Source organism: Peromyscus californicus, unplaced genomic scaffold (genome assembly GCF_007827085.1).
Source record: "Peromyscus californicus insignis strain IS unplaced genomic scaffold, ASM782708v3 Scaffold_19__1_contigs__length_69161282, whole genome shotgun sequence".
NCBI lineage: Eukaryota > Metazoa > Chordata > Mammalia > Rodentia > Cricetidae > Peromyscus > Peromyscus californicus.
This window is the reverse complement of record NW_026294491.1, coordinates 52,338,430-52,363,025: the sequence shown is the minus strand read 5'-3', so window position 1 is coordinate 52,363,025 and position 24,596 is coordinate 52,338,430. Positions and strand designations below refer to the sequence as shown.

The 24,596-nt window shown below is 40.5% G+C and overlaps 1 protein-coding gene across 2 annotated transcripts in view; it reads right to left on the bottom strand.

Annotated features, from left to right (window-relative positions):
- Kcnq5 (potassium voltage-gated channel subfamily Q member 5) overlaps positions 1-24,596 on the bottom strand; it is a 557,372-nt gene that overhangs the window by 60,132 nt on the left and 472,644 nt on the right. The window contains exons 8-10 of one of the 2 annotated variants that reach the window (XM_052745345.1): positions 19,163-19,257; positions 16,478-16,504; positions 6,981-7,201 (exon numbers count right to left, since the gene is read on the bottom strand). In XM_052745345.1, coding sequence (XP_052601305.1) covers positions 6,981-7,201; positions 16,478-16,504; positions 19,163-19,257 — 343 coding nt within the window. The remainder of the gene's footprint in view (positions 1-6,980; positions 7,202-16,477; positions 16,505-19,162; positions 19,258-24,596) is intronic. The other variant, XM_052745346.1, reaches the window with a different exon arrangement.

Genomic DNA, 24,596 nt, shown 5'->3' with positions numbered 1-24,596 from the left:
CAGCACTAAAAACATATACATATGGGCAACACTAGATGGACTCATCAGACTGCATTTACACGCACACACATACACACATACACACACAACAATAATAAAGATGAAGAGGTCATGAATTTGAGAGGAAACAGGAATATGGGAGGAGTTGAAAGTGAAGAGAAGAAAATCAAGTAACTACAGTATTTATATATTGAATTATCAAAAAAGTAAGTAAAAACCATCAAAAGAACATCAGTTAAATGACCCTGTATATCAAGAAGTATCTACGGAACATTTACATCTACAGAACAATCTGTCCAAAAGCTGCAGAATACATGTTCTTCTTAGCAGCTTCTAGAACCTTCACCAAAACAGGCCATACACTACTTTTATTTTTTCCAGTTTTCTTGTATTTAAGGACATAAAGCAAGTGTTACAAACAATAAAACTGAAAAACAAAAACTTGTATATTCTATCTAATCACAAGAGGAAATTTAGAAATTAACTGCAAGTGAAACAGCAGAAAATAGAAGAACTTAAAGAGATTGAGCAATTCATTGATGTTTAGTGGGCCATCAAAGAAATCAGGAGGGAAAAACTTTAAAATCCTGGAATCAAATGAAAATGAAAACACAATGTTTCAGAACCCGTAAGATACAATAAAAGGGATCCTGAGAGGGAAAAATTATAGCCACAAACACACTAAAAAATCAGAGCTCTTACACAGATAACCTAATATGTATCTCAGGGACTTTCAACAGCAACAACAACAACTGAATTCCAGATTAGCAGAAAAAGAATAAAAAGGTCATGTCAGGCTGCACCCCACTACCCCATGCTAAGCACAGCCATTAGCAAGCATGCATAAGGGCATTAAAAACATTACATCCTTGCGAACAGCTAGAAGGCGAAGTACTTCCAGCAAAGGTTACTACTGTTCATCCCACGGGATAAAACTTTCATGGTAGAAAATAGAAACCAAAGGTCATCTGTGAAGAGCAAGCTCAGCAGGGAGCCTACCTGACTCCCTCAACTTCCCCCTTTGCATTCCGGTGGATATTTGTAAGCCCCTGATTTAATTAAGTTACTTTGGGTTGTTCTCTCAGGCTACCAGAGCCATCTCTGCTGGGTGTTGTAAACTGATCTGATAATATTTTGCGATCTATTTGCTGCTCTTATCTATCTGCTACTTGTTGTTTTTTTCTTTTGTTTACTACTTAATAAACTCACGCATTAACTGCAAGCACACCTATTGTAGACCATTTGTACAGAACACATGTTTTCTCCCAAATGTACAATCTAGACATAATGCTATAGATACATGAAACCAGAAGGAGAACTATTTGGGAAAAAAAAAATGAAAGAGATTAGTGGCAGTTGAAGGTGGACAGGGAATGTATAGATAAGTTATATGAATTACATGCTATACTTGAATGAAAATTTCTTTCTTTCCTTTAAAGCATTATTTATTTAGCTGGGTGTTGCAGCAAGGCCTTTAATCCCAGCATGATGGAGGCAGAGGCAGGTGGATCTCTGTGAGTTCAAGGCAAGCCTGGTATACATAGTGAGTTCCAGGCAAGCTAGAGCTATGCAATGAAACTGTCTCAAAAGACTCTATCAATCTATCTGTCTAACTATCTATCTATCTATCTTTCTATCATCTACCTACCTACCTACCTACCTACCTACCTACCTACCTAGCTAGTGTGTATGTGTGTGTGTATATAGGTGTATGTATATGGATTGTGTGCATACATTGCTCATGAAGCTAGAAGATAATGGATCCCATGGAACTGGAGTTAGTGGTGATTGTGATCCACCATGGGGATACTGGGAACAGAACCAAGGTCTTCTGCACTAGCAGCAAGTGCTCTTAACCAATGGGCCTTTTCTTCAGTGCCCCCTCCCTGTTTTCCTCCCTCTTTTGAGGTAGGTTCTCAGTGCCTCATGTAATTCAGTCTGGACTCTAGCACACTGTATAGCTGAGGCTAGCCTGGAAAACCCGATTGCTCTGCTTGGATCACAGAAAACTGCCACCATACCAGTCAATGGATATTTCTTATGTTATTTATCACTTTGAACAGAACATTTACACAAAAGAAATGTTTTTTAAAAGAAAGGTAACAAAAATTGTAGAGAAGTGAAGCTAGAGCTCCTGAACTTTCTTATTATGAACTCCTTTATAATGGTATTATAACATAAATCACATTATTATTTAAGATATTCTGACATGCTTGATTTGTGCCCACAACCAAACATATCCCTAATGGTACATTAACTGAGGAGAGAGAGGAACATGAATAGAAGAGAGGAAAGATATCAATAGTTGCAGGGACAAAGGGACAGGACTTAAGGGAACCTAACCTTTGGAAGGTATTCATCATTTTTAGTTTACTTAGACTCTGCTAAAGGGGACCTTTCTTCTCCCCTGCTCCTAGATGGCGTCAATCCTTCACAAACATCCGGTGAGATTGGAAGTATCTTCCCTAGCAGTCAGCAGTATCCTTGCGTATTGCCTAGCAGGATAGTATTTTTCCCCTTGAGCAGAAGCAATGCTGACCATGTTAAATCAAGTGTGCTGGCTCATGTTTGTGGCAGCTGGGACTTTGAGAAAGAGGGGACAGAAGAGTGACAAGGCGACATGACTTGTTGGCATGGGTCATCTGGACTGAATGAAAACGGAAGAATGAAAGCAAGGGCTGGCTAAGAATGGAGAAAGGAAATAAGGACAAAATGAGGAAGGAGAAGTTAGTATATCTACCTGGAGTCCACCGTGGCTATGCCTGTACAGAAAAACCATTAAATTCCATCGCCTGGGTGCGTGCTACAGTGCCCTTTCTTATGCTCGTTAAGTCTCAGGCTAATTACTTGTTTTTAAGTCTCAGTTTCCCCATCTAAGAAATGGCAATAATAATGTTAATTACTTCATAACTTAGGAATGCAATCTCCATTTATAGAGATAAAGCATTTAGAACAATGTATGAGGAGTCAACAGAAGTTACTTCTGTCATTATAATCCTATGCTCTCAGGATACAAATATAATTTCTGTGCTACCTGAATTCTAAAATTATTCAGAGACACAAATGCAACTAAATTCCTAGTGTGGCATTTCTGCCAGGTATTTTAGGATTTAGCAGATTAGAAGATAGCATTCAGGTCACCTTGATTAAAATATACCTGCTATGAGACTACATGCCATTGTCCTTAGAGTTAATTTTCTTTCTTCTGCCATTTGTATATTTCTAGATCCAATATCTGTCAGCTACTTGCCATTTCTTTGATAATCATGAGTTTGAGATACTAGGAGACACTTGTGACTTTCTTAAGTATAATAAGTTAATCTTATTAAAGCCATGACAAGGAAAACAAGTGGATATTTAATAAGCTTGTGTATGAGTCGATACATATACCAGATTCATAAGGAGCTGTTAACACTTCAAGGATTAATCATAAATTTCTTTTGTTTTCCATTTATAACTGTCATTCAGAAAAAGATGATTTTTTAAATGTAACTTTTAGTTATTAACTCACGGGCACATCAGGATTTCCATTATTTTCCCTTCTATCCATGCACACTCTTTGAGAATGCTAATGGGAGCCCCGGAAAAGAGCTCCAGAAGTGAACAAATGAACAGGACCTGGGATAATTGGGAGTCAGCTGTAATATTGTTAGGTATTATTTTCTATGAGCAGTAAGTGGATTTTAGATATACTCATAACCTGGAGAGACACTGAAGAATATATATATAATATATTATATATATATATTATATGTAATTGAAGGCCACATTTACTTGATAGCTACTTTATTTTTTTTCTATGAAAAATGTACTTCAAAATTTCTAAGACCCAATTTCCAGCTAAATCATAAGTAAAGACTCTTGGCTATTGGATTAAATGAGGAGTCAGGAGCTCCCATCTCCTGCCAGTGAGGAGCCCTCAAAGCTACTTCAATGGGACAGCAATCAGCTCTGCCTTCACTTGGGGACTTCAGAATCAATTGAGATGGGGCTCAGGCCGGGGAAAGTAATTCTTTTCTAAGCAAACAGAATTGCACTTGTATGAAATGATCTAGAAAGTGTATGACATGAAACCTTTCCAATCTGTGAAGAATAAGACCTTTTCCCCCTTTTCTTTTTTTGTATCTGACTTCTGAGATACGTTTGGAGATACAGAAAATGCTAGGGTAGGTAGTGCCAGTTCCAGTAAGTCTTTGAAACCCTCTTTTCTTCTGGCCAAACAGTACAACTAGAATTAATTTTCCATGTTTAAAATCCAGTTTCTACGAATTTTATAATTAAATGTGCTCAGTCAACCGTAATGACCTCACGGCAAGGAGATGAAGCAAGGTTTTGAATCTCACATTATCAGAATAAGGGTCTATTGCAATGTGTACTAATTATATATTTAGTACAGTATGATCCCAGGGTCAAGGTGGAAGACATGGACACCCCGAGCCTGCCAGGGAACTTGTTACATAAGCAGTGGATCTGCCAAGGTGCTGAACTGTGTCTGCCTTTCCCAACTCATGTGTTGAAATCCTTACACCCAGTGCCCTCAATGCTACTGTATTCGGAGACTGGGTATTTAAAGAAGTGATTGATCAAGTTAAAATGAAGTTATTAAGGTGGGTCCTGATCCATTATGATTCATGTTCCATACAAAGAAGAAATTTGGACACAGACAGGTAAAGAGAAAAAGACTATGTTTAGATAGAAGGACCATGAAAGAAGATGCCCTTCATAGGAACCACCTTTGCCAACACCTTAGGCTGAGACTTGTAGCCCCAGATTGTGAGACAATGAATTTCTGTTGTTTAAAGTACCCAGCGGGTGATACTTTGTCATGGCAACCCAAGGAACTCATACAAGCTGTATTAGCAGCTGTTGAACATCCCTGGAGGTTCTTTGTCTGCACAGAGTGAAGGCTGGTCCACAGCGGAGACCAGGTGCTCCTCAGTAAGGATCATCTTGAAGTGAGAAGTTTGGTACCCAATAGTTCAAGGACTGTTAGAGTAGGAGGAAGGGAGAGACAGTATGTGGAGGAGATAAATTTTGTTAGGGTACCAAAAAGTCCTCCTTGAATTTCTTACTACAAAAGTGTCACATGTTCATTGTAAAAAGTCCTGAGAAATACAGGTGAAGAAAATGTAGAAACAACATACTTGTGATCTCATTTGTTTTTCAGACTTTTCCGTGGAAACACAAATCTGTGTACATAGTACATAACATACACGTAAATGCACATGTCTGCAAACACTCTGATAGGTTTTGCTGTGCAGGTCTGTAGGTCAGACTGTCCTTGGTCTCATGATCTCCTGCCTCAGCTTCCTAAGTCACAGACATGCATTCTAGGCATGCGTCATGACATCTGGCCAATGGTGTCACCCTTTCCCATCAGTAAGACTCATTCCCGACATCTGATACTGGGTCGCGCAGCAGTTATATTCTAGAGACGGTGCTGGTAGGTGGATGTGTCTAGTGTTTGGCATATGCTATGGGCTTTGATATCTATTTGCCAAACCACCTTACAGGAAGGGCGTATCCATTTTTATTATTGTCTTTTTCAAGTCCAGCAGAAAGCCTGTTACCAGTAACTATAGACTTAGTTGCCCAAAGGCTATCTGCGAATTTCCTCCTGGAGAGCAAAGTAAGGAGAGTAGAGGACACTGGAAGCTGAACTAGCAGTGACTCACGGTGCTGCAAGTGGCTTGATGAGGAGCCCACAGCACCAGAGGATGAGGCATTTCCCGGCTTAGCAGAGCAACAGGTGAAAGCAGGCATGGCAGGATCGGCATGTCCTTGCCGCTGAGATGGGAGCCATTATCTCTGCCAGGTAGGGCCATATCAGGTCAGCATCCAGGAGACTGTTTGGAGAACATGACACTAGTAGGGGTGTGGAGAGTGAAGAAGTGCGAAGGAAGGACTAGCCTTGCTCACTTGAGAGGGCAAGAGCGGTCTCTGAGGACCTCTGAGGAAGCTGGGAGGGGCTGTCAGGCAGAGGTTGCAGGGGTTGACTGCAGGAATCTGTGATCACACTGCAGCTATGACCCCAGGCTGTTCATCTTGTCCCCCGAGCTTTGAGAGCCTGGGAAAACACAGGTTATGCTAGGGAACGAGAGAGTAGGCCTGGTGACCTTTGCAGTTTGTATGCATTAATGGAAGTCGCTATTTGACTCTGGTTCTTTGCCCAGTATAAGGGATCCCAAGGGGGCACACTTAAAAGGAAAACTGAGTTAATTTCTGAATGAAAAAAATATTTCGTAAACATGAAAATTATGTGTCATTCAGTAAAACGTTGGCAAGAAACCTTCTGCCACGTGAGAAGATAAAATAGGTTCACGCCTCTTGGGAGAGGATTTCATTTATCATTAGAAGACTGCAGAGCTCTGCACAGTGAGCAGCAGTCTCTGGGTTTGTGGTAGATGGACTGTGGGAGAAGGGAGAAGAACATTTTCCTTGTGTCCAGAAGGGAGCTGCTATTGTTCCCATTTCAGGATACTCACAAAGTGCCTGCTCATCCTTTTACTTTGTCTTTGCTGGCCAGACATAACACACACTAGCAAGGAGGTCACAGTAATCTTGAAATAAATACAGTCTAGATAAGAGGGAAGAATTAACAAAATGGTTCCTCCTTCCTTCCTTCCTTCCTTCCTTCCTTCCTTCCTTCCTTTCTTCTCCCTCTCCCTTTCTCTTTTAAAGTGGGATACCAGGCATGGTTTAAAATGAGGTACAGGCATGAAACCCAGGACCTTGCACATGCTAAACTCTAACCTCACTTTATATTTCTAGTCCCCTTGCCTTCTCTGAGATGTAGATTTAGCTATCAAAGTTGCTTCTCAAAACTAACTTATCTTCTGTATATTTACCCACAGCAATGAATATATTTCCAATAAAAATAAACAATTTCTCATACCTTCAATAGCACCACAGAGAAGGAGTCATTTCACAGCTGCACAGTAGCCTATCAAGCTAAAAATAGTCATGAAAACCAAGCTTACCGTCTATCACCGGCTTTGGCTGGGAACTCTTGAGGCGTAGTGAGGGCCTGAAGCGGGTTCGGTCATTGAAGCTCCAGCTCTTCTGCACTTTGGTGGGGCTGCCCTCAGCAGTGATGTCCGTGCTCGGGGACCTCCTGTCACCTACTGATGCTTGCCTGCTCTTAATGCTTTGGCCTCTTGGGCTAGCCATGCGCACTCGCTCCTTAAAACTCAGCTTCTGACTGTGAAGAACAGAGCCATGATTATTCCATCTCAAAAACTCCCTTCCATTCCACATGGTCAAATGATTTGATGGAACTATATAATGTCATATACATTAATGGCAAGAGTGTGTCCAGCAAGTAGGAGCATAGAAATAGATATTTTCCTTTTTGAAAAAAAATTAGTTTTATTTGGTCATGGTGTTTGTATTCATTTGAGATCGGTCTCACTCTTAGGGGTATATGCATGCCTCTTGCTTTTATGTAGGAAGAAAAGAGACCAGGTACAGCAGTTTGTACCCAGTTTCACTGAAGATAATCAAGAATGGGTGTGGAATTTACTTTCAAAACTGTTGGGTTATTTGTAGCTTTCCCTCCACTGTTGAATTCTTTTTTTTTTTTTTAAGTTCTTTTTTGTTTGTTTGTTTGCTTGGGAGATCTTTCTTTGTAATTCCTAAGCATCTCTACAGGTAAACAGGGATGATGATTACATATGTACCTACATTCAGCATGCATTGTCTATCCCAGGCAAGATTATGATGTCCATAAATTCATGCAGTCTCAAAGCAATTGACAGCACTGCACACGTATATTAAACACACAACACTTGACATTACATTCTTCATTCTTGGGAAAAGAGACCACACAGGGTGGAACAGCCTCAACATGTAATGAATGGGATGATTGACAGAATGAGATGCAATGCTCACTAGCACAATTTCTTGCTATGAACAAGCTATTGATTTGCTGTGGCAGCTACTGGCAAAATCACATTCGTTTAAACATTCTGTTCTCTGATGCTAGGTAGGATCGAGCAGCCGTGGGCTGATCGAGGATGTATTAACAACAAAATTCCAAATGCATCTTCACCCTTTCGTGGTTAAGACATATGTCTTGTGTGATGTGCTAGGAGAAGCAGGTAGGAATCATAGAGACATGGGCTGGGGAGTTCTTTGGCCCGTGTGAAGACAAGAGTAACAGAGCTAAGGGGGTTTCACAGTCATCAAATGAACTGTGGAGAGTGTTGCACGCCCCAATTGTGTTTTCTTGTTTCATTTATAAAGTGCTGTGCTGTTGATTAGAAAGCAGCACATTATTATCAATGTGAGGGGCCCATTGCTCTTCAGGGGCTGAAGAAATAATGGGGCAATGGATCTGAGGGTGAGTCGCTTAGCACAGCTCTTGTGAGTCATGCTGCAGCCTTTGTGGGGGATGAAGGCAGCGTGCTTATGGATAAGGACTGTCTGAGACCAAGTGAAGGCCTTGTCTTTTCCACTTACCGCAGTGTCCACTGTCCCCAGCTGCAGCATGCCAACAGCAAATGTGTTTAGTGGATATGTGTTTGGCAGCTAACAAGAGATAGTAACATTTGTTTTCCCGTGCCTAGTTGCTTAACATCTGGTGTTCTAAAAAGGTACCATGTGTAATGGAGATTTGCTTACATGAAACAAATCAAATCATGAACAATGGTGGTCCGAGAGTCCGGGTAACACTAAAGGAGTTGACCATGCAACTGACATCTCCTGTCCCAAAGGCAGACACAGCCACTTCCAGCACAACCAGCTGAAGGCACATGCAGGCTGGGCAGTTTTGTGATGAGGTCACGTGAGTTCAAGAGCTCTGTACAACAGCCCCATCAATCACAGGGTTTATCTGTACTTGACAAACGTATGATTAAATGATAGATTACATTAAACAACAGCAACAGAAAACATCTTAAGACTACATAGTTTTATACTCTTGTTATTTAGAGAAATCTGTCGAAGTGATAGGTCAAAAATGTTTACTTTGCTCTAAAAAGTTTTTAATTACAAAAATTTCCAATCTTTTTTTTTTTTTTAATTCAGTGCATCTGTACAGACATGTGTTCAATTCTGCACCTTTATTTTGATGAATGGCTGCCTCAAGTAGACACAGCCACCGCTTCAAGTGCCCTCACTGCGTTTGATTTTGTCTCTAACCTTTCTGGAATTAATGCTAATCACATAGAAGGCTGAGTTTAGAAGCCAGAAAGTGGTTTTTCTCCCACTTCCAAGATAGATCTCTTTCCCATCCAAACTAAATGAACAAGAAACTGGTTAAAAAAAATCATAAAACAATTAACATAGCTTTTATTTTATTCTTTTTTTTAAGAATTACAATTTGAAAAAGGTGGAAACTTTCTAAAATAAAGCAGCATCAAATTTACCATGATTTATTCATGATGACAAGAATGTTTAAAAATTGCTCCTGTAAAATGTATTAATGACACCTCTATAAATTAGTGAAAGGTGGGAGAATAATCTCTAAATCTCAACACATTAAAATTGATATAAATTAATTTTAGGTACTGTTTCCTTTTTGGTTTCTTTAAATTTATTTTATTTTATGTGTTTGGGTGTTCTGTCTGTCTATATGTTTGTGTACCTGTACATGCCATGTGATCAGAGGCCAGAAAAAGACATCAGATCCCCTGGAAATGGAGTTACAAACAGTTGTGAGCCACCATGTGGGTGTTTGGATTCCAACCTGGGTCCTGTGGAAGAGCAGCCAATGCTCTTACCTGCTGAGCCATCTCTCTAGTCCCTCCCGCCCCTGCCTCCCCCATCCTTTTTTCTGGCTTTTCTAAAGTACAAGAAGATTTGCTAATGTCTAACATGAAAAAAAAAAACACCTAAATTAATGTGTGGTGGCTCATGCCTTTAATTCTAGCACTTGAGAGGCAGAGACAGGCAGATCTCTGTCTGTTCAAGGCCAGCCCATTTACATAGCAAATTCCAGGCCAACTAGGGTTATATAGGGTGACTTTGTCTCAAAAACCAAAGCCAAATCAGACCAGACCAAACCAAACTAAACCAAAACAAAACAAAAATCTAAATTAAATTCAACAAATTACATACTAAAATAGAGAAAACGCAAAGTTTTCTTTTGTCTTTAAGAGCATGAAAGTTTAGAAGAGCATCCTAACCCAGAATGAGTCGTGTCGTCCCCCTGCCCTTCCTCCCCAGGGAAAACTTCTGTTCGTGTGCCCTCTAATGGAAAGTTTTCTTTTATTGGTTGTTCTACTTAATTTCCCTGTTGGAAATCAACAGAGCATCTCTTGATTAGATGACTAGTAAACTGATTAGGTGGCTGTTATTGAAAATACACATCAATTAAAATGATAGATACTTCACTGATACATGAAAGTTTCCATTACTTTCTTAGTTTTTGTTGACATTTATAAACATGACTTTTGAGGAAGAGTTTCTGTCACAGCATTTTCAGGAAGCATGCCAAGGATGATCCCCAGGAGAGCAAGTAAGTCTCTCTTTGGAGAAAGCAAGCAAAAGGTCGCCATGGTCATTGATTGGGGCATCTTAGTACGCAATCCCCTGTTCCCAGCTGAGCCCTATGCTCAAGGGAGCCTGCACAACTGCTCTGCAAGGGAGTTCACCCTTTTCTAGAACCAGATGTCCAAATCACTCTGATGGCCCAGCATGCACTCAACTGTTAGATGCTCCCTGCCAGGGAATCTTGTGGCATCAAAACTCCGCAGTAATCCACTAGGGTTTACAACGCCGCCGCTCTTGTTATACATAATTAGGGTTTTAGCCCTTCCTAGGATAAGCACTCTACTAACTGTCGGCCTCAGGCACAATATGGCAACCCAGCCATTAACAAACCAGCGCGTGCAACAGTTTAGCAGTTGTCCAGCCACAAGGAGGCTCCAACAGGCTGACTGCCAGTACTCTGCCTGCATTTTTTTTTTTTCTTTTGTCCCAGTGGTAGATTATCAAAGCAGGCAACAGGCAACAAGGAAAATTACAAGCGCGCTGAAGACCTCATCCAAGAAGTCCCTAGGAGAGTGAGTCTGTAAAGAGGGCCCAAGTGTACTGGCGGAACCTGGTCATGCACCTGAGGTTAGTTGGCATTCTCAAATCTCATGTCAACAGCTGGGATGCTGGGTACCTCTGCTTCCGTGAGGTGTACATTCTGAAGAACTTCTGCTTATTATTACAGAACTTACTAGGAGTGAGGGAAATAGAGCAGTGCATTACTAAGCATTTCTCCGCCAGCACAGGCTGAGGGCTTTCTTTTTCCAAACACAAGCCATTTGACTTTACTGTTTATTTTATTTTATTTATTTTATTTTTTTTTGCGAAGACAGAGTAGGAAAGCAGCTAGTACTCTGCAGTTCAGTTGTGCTGCCTGAGACACAGCCAGTGTTCTTACGGTTAGGCTGAAACAATTAGATTGGAAACAAGCATTACAAACGATGGTAGTATGGGTTAGGCTCTGTTTCATATGAAACGGGAAAATAAATATTGTAGAGTACAGCAACTTCTGTAACAAAATATCAAGGAATATAGTATAAATAAGGGAGAATCAAATATTTTAGGAAAGAATAATTATTTCCATAAATTAACGAAACAGATAACATTAGTTGCTTTGAAGTTAAACACACACACACACACACACACACACACACACACACACATACACACACACACACACACACACACATATGCGCGCGCGAGTTCTTGGATTGTGTGATACTGAAGTTATAGTTAGTATAGGTAAATGGTTGTCAGGTTGAATACCTCCTGTTCAAAAGTAAACAGAAGAAAGGGTTCTAGGTCACCAGTTTGTAAAGACGAAAACAGTTGCTTATTTATTAAGTCCTGGGCTATTTATAAAAGAGTAAATCCTTTCCTTCTATAAATAATGTGAACAGATGGAAAGATTGTTTTTAAACCATCTAATATTTTACCCGTAAGGACCAGAGCTGTTTATGCCGAGAGAAGAGTGAAGTCTGGCCTCACGGAGTTTAGTTTAACAATACATGCAGGTCATTCACTGTACACAAAAGAAAAGCAAGTAGTAGGGAACAAATGCAGGAACACACAGTCTCTTCCACAAGCATTCTAGAGTTCTTTCCCAGGAGCCACACAACGAGGTCAGACATCAAAAGAGTCAACATACTGGAGTGGTTTGGACACAGCACTCAATGGAGTACAGTACACGAGCGTAATGTCATCAGACAATGCTACCTGTGCCTTAGCATGTGTGACATGAATATTAATTCATCTTCACGGGAGCTTGCTAAAGTAAGCTTAGATAGTTGGCTTTCTTGGAAGGCTGAAGCCACTTTAGGGATGCTTTATAGATGGAAAATAAGGTAGTGTGTCTGAAGCAGGGACACAGTCTGCCACTGTTTACCCAGAAGACAGGACAGGCAGGGAGATTTACAAGTAACCCCTCACTCTCAGTTGGTATCATCTGTTCTTGTAGAGATAATAAAAGCTTAGGCACGAAGTAAAGCCCTTTTATATCAATGCAATGATTTGCTGGCCACTTTGATGACCTAGTCAAGGAGGGATGGGAGAAAAGATAGGAAAACTCCAGGTCAAAATACTGTGACAGGATGGCCAGATGAGTTTACAGGTTGACTCTCTTCTCTGAAAATGACAACATACACCATTCAGGAAAGGACTGTCCCATTTAAAAATGAGTTGGAATGCTACTTCAAGAGAGGATTAATTAGAATAGAATCAATAGACACATTACCACATATTTTTTGATTAAAATTTTTTTTTGTGAGAAGGTGGGGAAAGAAGTGTAATAGAATAATAATGCCAAGGAAGTTGGAATTACAGTTTAAGTATAAGAGGTACCTGACCCTGTATCCAAGATAGCCAACGAATCATGATTTTCATTATTATCTAGTTGAGCTATATTTATAAAAAGGTTCACTTTGGATCTTATAGTTTGCAGTTTTGAATAAAGATTTTGTATCTTTCACAGTGTTTCTTAGCCTGGGGTGTCATAGATGAACTTGGTTGAAAGCATATCTTAGCTTCATAGAAAGTAAAACTTCTCTTTTCAACAAGAACACCCCGAAGCAGTGAACATAATTAACCAAGGGTGACTCGGATGGGTTTGACCCGATCCATTTTCATTCCGTGTTTGGTTTCCTCAGTGGTTGGGGCTCTTGTTCAGCGGCAGAGCCAGCCGCCTGTGTGAGAGGTGCCGCCTGCAGTCTTGGACTCATCTGCAGCTTTTAACAGAAAGGAAAGCCCTGAGGAAGGATGGAGGAGCTTCCAGGCTCCGAGGTATCCAAAGGATGAAAAGAGAATCAGCTCCTCCTGGGGCTGACACTGGTCTGCCCTGTTTATCTGAACCACATCAATAACCCAATGACCACGAAGGGAGCGAAGAACTCTGGAGTTGGGTGGTACCAATTATTTCATTCATTTGAAATGAGGTCAAGCACTAATTAACAGTTTTCCGAACCCAGAATTGCTCTTCTCTAAGGGAGAGCTTCATTATAAATGCGTTTTCTGTTGTGCATAGTTTGCCTCAGTAAGGACAGATTTGTTATTTTCTAAGTTGTCACTGCCATTACAATAATCTTTCTGCATTTATTATTGCAATGTTATAAATCCTGTTGTCTACGGAGCACAAGGGAAAAGCTAAGGCAATAATAATACAATGGGAATCTCAATGCATATACATTTTTATGATATATGTTAGCTATTTCCTTCAGGCTGTTGTAGTGTCTTTTGTTTTTTGTTTTTTCAAGACAGGATTTCTCTGTGCAGTTCTGGTGCCTGTCCTGCATCTCACCTTGTAGACCAAGCTGGCCTTGAACTCAAAGAGATCCACTTGGTTCTGCCTCCCGAGTGCTGGGATCAAAGGTGTGTGACACCACCGCCCAGCTTGAGGTGTCTTGTTTTTAATGATTACTTTTAATTGTGTGTGTGTGTGTGTGTGTGTGTGTGTGTGTGTGTGTGTGTGTGTGTATCCATGTGTAGTTATTTGAACTTTAAGTGCAGTGACTACAGAGGCCAGAAAAGAATGTGGAAGATCCCTTGAAGCTTCAGTTAAAGGTGTGAGCCCCCTGACATGGCTGCTAGGAACTGAATGTGTGTCCTGTCCAAAAGTACTATGTGCCCACACTGCTGAACCACCTCTCCAGCACCACTGCGATAATTTTAATTGTTAATATTATCTCTTTCTATTTATTTCTCTGCTCTTCCTTTTGGTTGTGTTTTGCAAAAAGTACTTGGGGTCAGGGAAATTTTACTCTTCCAACCAAAAATATTTTGTTAAGTACATCCTCTGTTATCACCTTCATGGGAGATACAATAAAAAATTGGGAAGTGAGAGGCTGAAGTGCAGGAGGCTTGAGAGCTCAAGTGGTGGCATAGGCCTGGTTTTAAGGTTGTTTTGTCAAATGTTCAATGATTGCTGAGAAGCAAAGAATTTCTCAGTGTCATTCTCTAAGTCATGAACCCAGTTGAGTGGTTCTGCACACTTTCAAATCTACAAGTGAACTCTCTTTGACAACCTTAGTCACAAGTCTGCTGAATAGATGTTAACATTTTAGATACACATGATATCATGAAATTTGGGAAATTTGATTGTGAAGTCTTTTGAATTGTGACAGCTAGTTAAAGGTTCTTTTCTGGTCTTGTGAGCAGAAGCTCAACTTTAAATTTGTCTTTGTTTTCTGATATACTAACATTGGGAAAATGTGTCTTTGGTGTTGTTATTGGCCTAAGGTACCCCTCTCTCAGGATTGCCAAAGAGGTCATGTTATGTCTATTCAAGCATCTATTCATGATTTATAATTTCCCCTTTGGTTGTCAAAGTTCCATTTTGGAGGATGAAACCAAGATAGGCGAACCTCCCACAAATAGTTCTGTAACCCATGCCAGAGAGAGTTTTTGACCTTAGACTTTGGAGACAAATTACCCTTTGGATAAATTGTAGATAGAAAATTCTGACACGAAGCCCTTTAAATATCACTAAGAAGAGAAAAAATGTAACTTGTAATGGTGAGGGATTGTTTTGTGTAACTGTTTTCCAAGTTACTAGTCATGATGGAGGATGGTGTGGTCTATGTGGAATGTGGAATTAGGCCTAATGGTAAGAGTCGGCTAACTTAATTCTTGGGTGTCTATGCAAATATGGTGCTTGGTCTAAAGACTAAAGGCTAAAGTTCCCTTTGGTTAGAGGTATCTCTTGAAAAGAACTTTTTGGGTAGCTAAGTCTTTCTGGAGATCATTGCTTATGAATACCCAGCATTTTTTTGCTCTAATTTTTATCATTCTGAAGTAGGAGAGGGTCCTGAATGCATTGACTCATTTGCCCAGAGGGAGAACTTGAGGCTGCATGCTGTATACAGCACCTGTCATAGAAGAATGCTTGTGTGTCCTGGTCTAGGTCTGGGAATCCTTTTCGTTCTTTCTTTTTTAATATTAATGCAGAAATGGCTAACAGAGTCATATCACTCCAAAGGAAGGCTCAGAACTAATTCAGTACTGTATACATATTTTATAGTCAATGTCGTCATAGACCCTTACTAGAAGCTCTCTCAGGGCAGGGGGATGCCTTGTTTTCTCTTTACTGAACCAAACGGCTATGATAGGGAAACCAAAACCAAAACAAACAAACAAACAAACAAAAAAAAAAACAAAGCAAAAACCAAACCCCTATGTCCTTCTGTCTTTTCTTTTCCAGGCATCTCCCATATTTTGTTGGTTTTGTCTACTACTACTTATACTTCAGTGTGGGGATCTACCTGGCCCTGACTCTCAGGCTTTGCTTCCAAATCTAGATCATTCCCAGCACTTATAACACAGATGAAAATTTTCTCTCTTGGATTCTATTCCCTCTGAGTCTTCCTAGGAGTAGCAGCTACAAGACATCTGGGGAACTGGTGGACAGGCTGTCTTCCTCTTGAAGATGAGGTCTCGTCTGTGGAACTGATAACCTGAGTAAACTTTATGGCTCTCTGGGATGGAGATAGCCCACATAAGATGTTCTTATCTCTTGTCTCTAGGGTACCTCTTGCCAAATTAAAAAAAAGAAAGAAAGAAAGAAAGAAAAAGAAAAAGAATCTTATCACAAGATAAACATCCCTAATATAGAAAAGTCTATTCTAGACTGCTGTCCATGCCAGCAACATTTAGAAACATTATTTTATCTGTTGTTACGTCTTTCAAAAACTACATTTGAATACTTTGGAAGGACTTCTGTTTGGGACAGTGGCAGACAAGAATGATCAAAGTCTGTGATTATTATGCCCCTGAATGTTCCAGGCCTTACAGATTGTTAAAAAGCACTGAGTGGGTTGGGGAAAGATACTTCTATTCCCAAGGAGGGGAAAAAAAAATCAATAAAACCCAGTAAACTTTGCAGGCAATCTTGTGAAAGGTCACTTTTAATCGTGTTGTATTTCTTGATCGATTTTACTCATGAGGCACATTGAAAACATCTGTTAGGCATCTGATTTATATACAAACATGTAGCAAAAGAGAAATCACAAACCTGCTTGATGCCTCCCCTTGTTCTTTCCTTCAGGTGCGAGCAGACAGAAGAGAAATGATGATAAACCAGTGAATACATTTACAGCATTTGATAATGGCCCCAAACGGGAGGCAGAGGAACCAGGTACCTTAAGTAACCCTTCTTAAGTACAGTCCGTAGAAGCAATGCTATTTATAATAACTGCACACAGCTTTCAAACATATGTTCTTGGTGGCAGATCTGAGACAGCACAACATTACTTGGCAAGACCAGAACTGCCCCCACACAGCAGAATGCCACACACTGTTTGCTTAAGAAACAGTGGTTCTGGTCGAAGAGGCTCAGGCAAAGGTTCTCAGAGTGTTGCTGATTCCAGCGTGGCTGCAGTCCCTGTGTCTTGGGCAGACTTTTGGGATCGAGACCTGGAGGCATTGATCTATGGCTGTGCTTTGGTTTATCAGTCACTTACTGAGGCAGATTTTTTTTTCCTCCTATAAGAAGAATTGAATTCCCTTGGAGTAAATAAGAAAATCTATCTCAGCCCTTACAGCCCACTCTTGGGTGGCATTTGTAATCACTCATTTGGGCAGGGTTGGGCGTTGGTAGCATGGTGTAGGGTGGCTCATTTGCAAATGAACTGTGGGCTTTGGAGATGGTGTCTTACTTTCTTGTGGGTCCTGGTGCTAAATGGGAAGGAGTTCTATCAGACAGTGTCTAAACTGTAGCTCCTCAAAGCACCTCATGGCACCCCTGCAGCCTGGAAATTTCCCACAGCCTCTTACAATATCTGACTCCTTCTTTGAGACACCACGTTTAGCTGGACTTCCCCCTTCGCAGAACTTTCACTCAATTTTGATAAGAACAATCAGGAAAATACTTTCCTCTGTAAATCCCTCTCTCAGTAAAACAAAGCTTTGCAATAAAGAGAGCTCAGACCTCATGTATAGTGTACGTAAGAGGAAAACTGTGGCCTGGAAAGAGAAGGAGACTTCTCCGTTAGAACCATGGAAGGTGCGGAGAGGGTTCAAGGTGCCAGTTCCCCGCATCTTCCAGACTCCAAGAGGTGTTTCTGAGACCTAGCTTTCATTCTGCTCCTTGAGACGAGCTTGGAGAGTGAGAGCAACAAGCACAACCCAGAACAGCGGGGAATCAGAGCGCTGGACCTGTGTTGTTTGGTGACAACAATGTCACCGTCAGCAGCATGAAGCTGAAGCTGACAACGATCATTTGATCATTTCTTCAACACCGCAGCCCCCGGTGAGCCCTGACTTGCTTTCCTATTTACATTTCTCCTGAAAACTTACTTAGGGTTCCCAACACTTGCTTTTCCTGTCTATTCTCAGCATCCTCTGAGTGTCCGGTTCCTGTGCCATGAGACTTTAACTTCTTTCGCTTTCTCTGACTGCTTCCTGCTTTGTCTCAGAAACTCAACCTTGTGCGTGGTAAGTATTCAGTGAGCACTTGCAGAATGGGCACACAGGGGAGTGAAGGTTCTTCCTCCTTCAGAGTCATTGCAATCTGAATGTTGAGAAGAAGGATACTATGTAAAGTAAACGGAGTTATAGTCTTTTTCATTATACCGCCCTGCATTCAGTAAGCTTGTTAATTTTAAGTAAAACTATTCCCTAGCTCATTGTAACTTATTCTTCTCACAAACAGAAACTTTTATTTTTCCTCTAAAGCAAAGATTCTGAACTTGGCTTCAGGGGTTCTGAGAATGTATTAAAATTGTTGGCAGAATTTTGATTTGTGTGTGTGTGTGTGTGTGTGTGTGTGTGTGTGTGTGCGCGCGCGTGCACGCATTGGATATTATTCTGGGGAAAAGTGGCACATTTCACTGATTTAAGAAAGAGCAACAATAATAACAGCAGTGATTATGAACCCCGAGAACAATGAGGTATCTCTGGATTGATTTGTGTCAGAACCCCTAGGTGCCATGCACAGTATCAATGAGTGCTGTGTCCTTTGGGCTGAGTCACGGTTTTCCTGTAAGTGGGGCTGAGACATGAGGTTGTAAGGAAGAGTGAGTGAAGGCGTGGCTGATGGGCTCAAGGGGATAGGATGAAGGCCCTTACTTGACTCCATCCCCCTCCTCCACCCCCACTTAAAATGGGAAAAAATGAGAGGAAAGCAGTATATGAGTAATATACTAGGTGATGCACTTAGAGAATTTGACTCATTATGTTTTTTCAGTCCTCAGAATGACTTTTAATGCAAAGCTGTTTTAAGTGGGAATTCAGATAATCAAATATGATAACAGACCACTGTCTTCTGTCACTTGAGACGCTCTATCAGCTTTCTAACTAGTCTTCGTCTTCTACGTTTATCCTGAAAATTTCCAAAGATGAGAACTATGATTCACATATATATTGCTCTCCAAGCAATCTCCCTGTAAAATTAGGTGATGGGTCAGGTGGTTCTTGCTTTTCAAAAACTATGGTTTTAGAAGAGGAGACATTAGAAAGCTACCATATCTCTACATAATTTCAATTCTTTAAGACTTCAGTCATGGCCTGTGGTTGGTAAGGAATGATGCCTATTCCATGTAGTTTTATGGTTGAGTTGCTGTTAAATAGGTTTAGATGTCTTTAAGAGCGAAGAGAGAATAAAACAACTCCCAAACCAGGACTTTTCAGCACACATACGGTTTGTTTAACCAACTAGAAATGACACAACTCCAGTACCATCTGTTCCACTGATACCTACTTGGTAGGGCTGCAGGTGTGCAGGGCCTTCAGATGTGGCTTCCAGGTCGCAATGGAAACAGACTTCTCATCGGCTGCGTAGCTACGCCAAACGCACTACAGATGGCACACCAGGGCACAGGAGAGAGCAGGAAATAGAACGAAATGAACAGGGGGAATGATTTGGTTAGGCTTGTCTATACTATGTAACCACTCCTGGAATATAAAACATAAAGCACTGTGATGTGATCCTGATAACCAAAGTGTGGCTTAAGACCCCGGTTTTGTAGATGAGGCAATGACTGTCAGGAAATGAGGTTCAATCAAGGTTGAGAAGGTTGAGAAAGTGTCTTCAGTTGGTGGCCTCTTGGTCACAACCTCCACTGGGGATTTTTCTGACTGCTTTATGGCGGTGGTTGGAAGAGCTTATGAACCGTCCATTTCAGAAATCACCTGTACTTACTTTTCCATGCAGAGTTTGGTAAATTTATTCTTTTGCAATGAGCCTGCAAATAACTCTAAATACAGGCCAAGCATTTGCTCCAATTTCTTTAGAGAAAACCTTGTATTATGATTCATTACTTAGAGAGTTCTGTTTCACATGGCAAATTCATCTAAATGGGTCACATCCCTACTGTATAACCATCAGTCATTATTTTGAAACACAGTGAAGAAAAGTGGTCTAATTATATTCTGTTTTCTAAGAATATCATTTAGTTGGACCAAAAAATTAAAAATTGCTATAACTATTTTGGAAAACTGTCTGGTCGTATTATTGAAGTTGAATGTGTGAGTACATTATGATACAGACATTCATTCCCAGGTAAATACAATAGGTATACTTAAATACATTCGTCAAAAGGTATGCACTACATTTGGGCTTTTAAACTAAAGCTGGAAATCCCCACACATCTATCAGTAGTCATGTAAATAGAAGTCTTGTAAATGGTCACATACTGCAATGTGTCTACATAGCAACAGTTCACTGTAACTATGCTTGACAATATGGATGGGCTTCCTGTGACTAATGTCGTGTACTATAAACGAGACTCAACAGAGCACTTTCCATAAAGTTGGGAAAAACACTCTATGCTGACAGAAGGTAGCATAGCAGCTCCCTTTGTGGGATATTGATAGAGAAAGGGTATCCGAGAAGTCACATTTTGTTTTTCTCAGTGCCGGTTACACAGGACTGCTCAGTTCTCCTAGGAAATGTACTCTTTTTCTGTCTGCACATTGTACTTCAGTGAAATATTCAGGAAGTGACATGAAAAAATTAGAAAGACATACAGTAGAACCTGAGGGATTTTATGTTTTCCAAGGTTATTTACTTATTTATTTTACATTTTCCAAGCAGGGTTCTTTGCCTGAACCCTTGCTCACATGGCTTATGTTGATTCAACTGATAAATCTGTGGAAATCTGTGCTAAGCATCTTGATGGCTTATAGATAATAAAACAATTACCATCTTATTGTCTTGAAATTTAGTGTTTGGAGTTGTTTACATAAAAATTTTTAGAGTGATCTAGACTAAGCAATAAGATACAGAGATATTGTTATTGTTATCAATTTTAGTTGTTGAAGATAGTCCCAGCATTGCAGTACAAGCTCATCCCGAGTGTGAGGTGATCGTCCAGCCTCAGCCTCCTAAGTGCTGAGATTTCAAGCTGGAGTTATTGAAGATGTTTCTGTTGGAGTGAGGCCCAGAGATCCTCCACCGGTGGGGAAGTAAAGATGGCTATTTTAGTTAAACTGTTTCCAGAGAGGCATGATGCATTTATGAGATTCAGACTCTGAAAGTAAAGACTTTCGTACAGCTAGACATATCCGGCAGGACTGTGCACCATTTAACACTAGTGGAAAAAACCCACAGCAACAATACATTAAAAAATATGGGGCCAGATATTACCTGTTAAGTGTCACATACCACTGGGGGAGAAAGAGATTCTGAAAAATTGAAGGCTTGATTTACAATCTGACCTAATTTCTTCATCATTTTCTATCAAATTGAGCTTAACAGCTGAGTGGCTAGGCCCCATCTTCTCTTGTAAAAATGCTGTGTAAGTGAGACACACAGAAGGGTGAAATGACTTCTGTTCTAGAGCTGAGATTAGTCAATGGTCAACGTGGAAGTGGAGAGCATCAGTTGTACTACTCCCACATCTGTTTTACTATGTCTTTAATTGTTTGGGACCATAATATAATTATAACATTTTCTCTTTTCCTCCTTCCATACCTTCCACAGAGCCCTCCTCGCTCTCTTTCAAATCCGTGGCCTCTTCTTTCATGAATTGTTGTTACATGTATATATGGATAGGTAGATACATATATTTCCTAAATGCAACCTGCTCAGTCTGTATAAGGTTACTTGTATGTGTGCTTTCCACATACTCCTATGTTCTTAGTAACCTCCTCTGTCCTTGAGCCCCACTAATTGCTTCTAGCAATTGAAATTCAAGTCCCCATTCATATATCCCAGTACCTAATGTTCCTGTATTTTAAAGTCCAAATCACATAGTATAAAATCAAATAGTTCCGTCCAGGGATCCCCGTGGATCCAAATTAACCAATTTGCATGGCATATGTAGCTGCAGAGGACAAGTTAACAAAAAAGCAAAGGAAAGCCAAACTTGCTATTTATTGGGCGATTCTGGTGGCGGCGTAGGCAGGCAAACAAATCCGAACTTCAGTCCTGAGTTGAAAGTACAAAGCCCACAGAGTTCTCTGTGTGGGGCGTGTTCAGTTTGTATTGTTTGGATCAGTACAACTATGACTCGTTCGACTCTTTCTAAAAATAGTCCAGAAAATTTCAGCCGACCATCCAAAGGTAGACCAACACTAAACTGAAATTTTCAAGGTGCGTGTTTTAAAATATCCATCCTGAAAGACTGTGAGTGTCAACCAGCAATCATTTCTCCTTTCGCCCGCTTTAACTCTTGTGTAATTTCTATTTTAGTAATGAATATACTAAACAACACCTTGCATTATGCATGCCTGTCAACTGCTTTGCTCATGTTCAGCCTCCTGTCACCATCTCATGTTCCTTCTGGCCCATCCCATCACTGCCCTCTGCTCCTCAATAATCTCTTGTTTACTTTTATGATATATATTTACTGGTTTATTTATTTAAATATAGACTATGCTTACAGTACGGCTTATTGTGCTTAACTAGATGATTTCTTGTCCTATCCTTTTTTTCTGCAAATGACATATTTTTGTTCTTCATGGCTGAACAAAAATGCACTGTGTGTGTGTGTGTGTGTGTGTGTGTGTGTGTGTGCATATGTAACATTTTCCTTATTTATTCATCTGTTAATGGGTACTAGATTGGTTCTGTATCTTCTATTGTGAATACTGCTGCAACAAACGTGGATGTGCAAACATCTCTGTGGTGTGCTGACTTAGGTTCTTTCTGATGGGTGGATCACTGGGTCATATGGTAGTTCTCCTTTTTTCTTTTAAGAATCCTTACTTTTAAGGGCTATGCTCCTATTTCAATTTTAGGTATTATTAACCAATTTTTGATTATGGAAGACAATAAAATTGTCCATTCACATTCCATCTTTGCTTTCTCTCATCCTGTTGACATTTTTATATCTCTATTTTTGGTTATTAGTGCTTGCATTCTTATAACCAGGTCAGTTTTGTTTTCAGTTTGCTAGTGTAGAGATGTCAGTATAATTCAATTTTGTGTGTGTGTGTGTGTGTGTGTGTGTGTGTGTGTGTGTGTGTGTGTGTGTGTGTGTGTTGGGCCAGGGAGTATCTAGTTTGACTAACCACTAAGTGCTATGATTACTTTTTCTTTCATATTTATTTATGTGTATTGCATATACATATATTACTTTATTTTCAGTTACTACTGTCTTATTTTCATTTTGTGATTTGCTTTTATTAACTATTACAAAGTTACGGCATTCCTGATCTTTCCTGAAGAAACAGCGAAGCTTTTCAGTCAAATGCATTATAGAACGTATCAGTTCCATTTCCATTTGTACCCCCATGCTCAGTTCCTGCTAACTATGCTGGCATTTCTGCCCCTCACTTGAGAAAATGCCTCCATCAGATTGCATATAGGTAAGTCTGTAGGTCATTTCCTTGATTAATAATTGCTGTGGAAGGGCCCAGCCCATGGTGGATAGTGCCATGTCCATGGGCAGGAAGTACTGGGAGGTATAAGGAAGCAGACTGAGTCAAACATTAGGTAGACCTCAGAGAATCCTGAGGGGGGGGTGGGGATTGTGAGAGTCAGAGGGGTCAAGGACACCACAAGAAAACAGCCCACAGAATCAACTAACCTAGGCTCACAGGGGCTCATAGAGACTGAACTGACAACCAGGGAGCCTGCATGGGTCTGACCTCAGCACTCTGCATATATGAACAGTTGTGTAGCTTGGTCTTCTTGGGGGACTCCTAACAGTGGGGGAAAGGGCTTTTTCTGACTCTTTTGCCGGCTTTTGGGACCCTTTTCCTCATACTGGGTTGCCTGTCCAGCCTTAATAAGGGGGAAGGTATGATATGCCATATTTAGTTGACACCCATGGGAGGCCTGTCCTTTTCTTAAGAGAAAGGAGGAGGAGTGGATGGGGCTGGGAGGAGAGGAAGGAGGGGAAACTGCTGTCAGGATGAAAAAGAAAGAAAGAGGGAGGGGAGGAAGAAGGGCTGATTAAGCCATGGGGAGAGAGCCAGTAGTTGGCATTCCTTTGTGGCCTCTATCTTAGTTCTGGACTCCAGGTTCCAGGCCTGACTTCCCTAGACGGTGGGCTGTGATAGGGACACGTGAGCCTTTCCTCTTCAAGTTGTTTTTGGTCATGGTGTTCTATCACCAAGGAAGCAAATTAGGACAGTACGTAAATTTTGGGGCTCTTGGATGATTCTAAATGTCTTTGTGTTATTCTCATACTCCACGAATAGTTTGGCTTGGTACAGAATGCTAGGTTGCAAGTACTCTTTCTTCCCAATGAATTTATTTTCCTGTGTTCTAAGTGTTGAGTTTCTAGTGAGATATCCAATGTCATGTTAATTCTTCACCCTTCAGATATGCTCAGTTCTGAAAAGCATTTAAGATGCCTGATTTTACAAGTGTTCTGATGTCTCTCTGTGATAATCTTGGTATGAAGGTTTTAAGTTCGTAGTTCAGGCATTTGGTGGAGTCTTTTCCTATGGCTACTCCTGCCCCCCAGTTTTTAAGAATCATAGTGTACTATTTCCCTGGAAAAACCCTCCCCTTAGTTTTCCTGTACTCTGTGTGCTCTGAGGTACCTATGTTAGTTGGGTCTTTGGACCTCAACAAAAGGTCCTTCGATTTTCATTTTCTTTCTTTCTTGTCTTTTTATTTCACATTCTGAGATACCGTTACAACTTTGTGTTTCCTTCTATTTTTTTTCTGCTTTCATATTTTAATAGCTATGATTTGGTTTTCTTAATCTGTTTTGCTCTGTGACTGAAGCATGACAAAG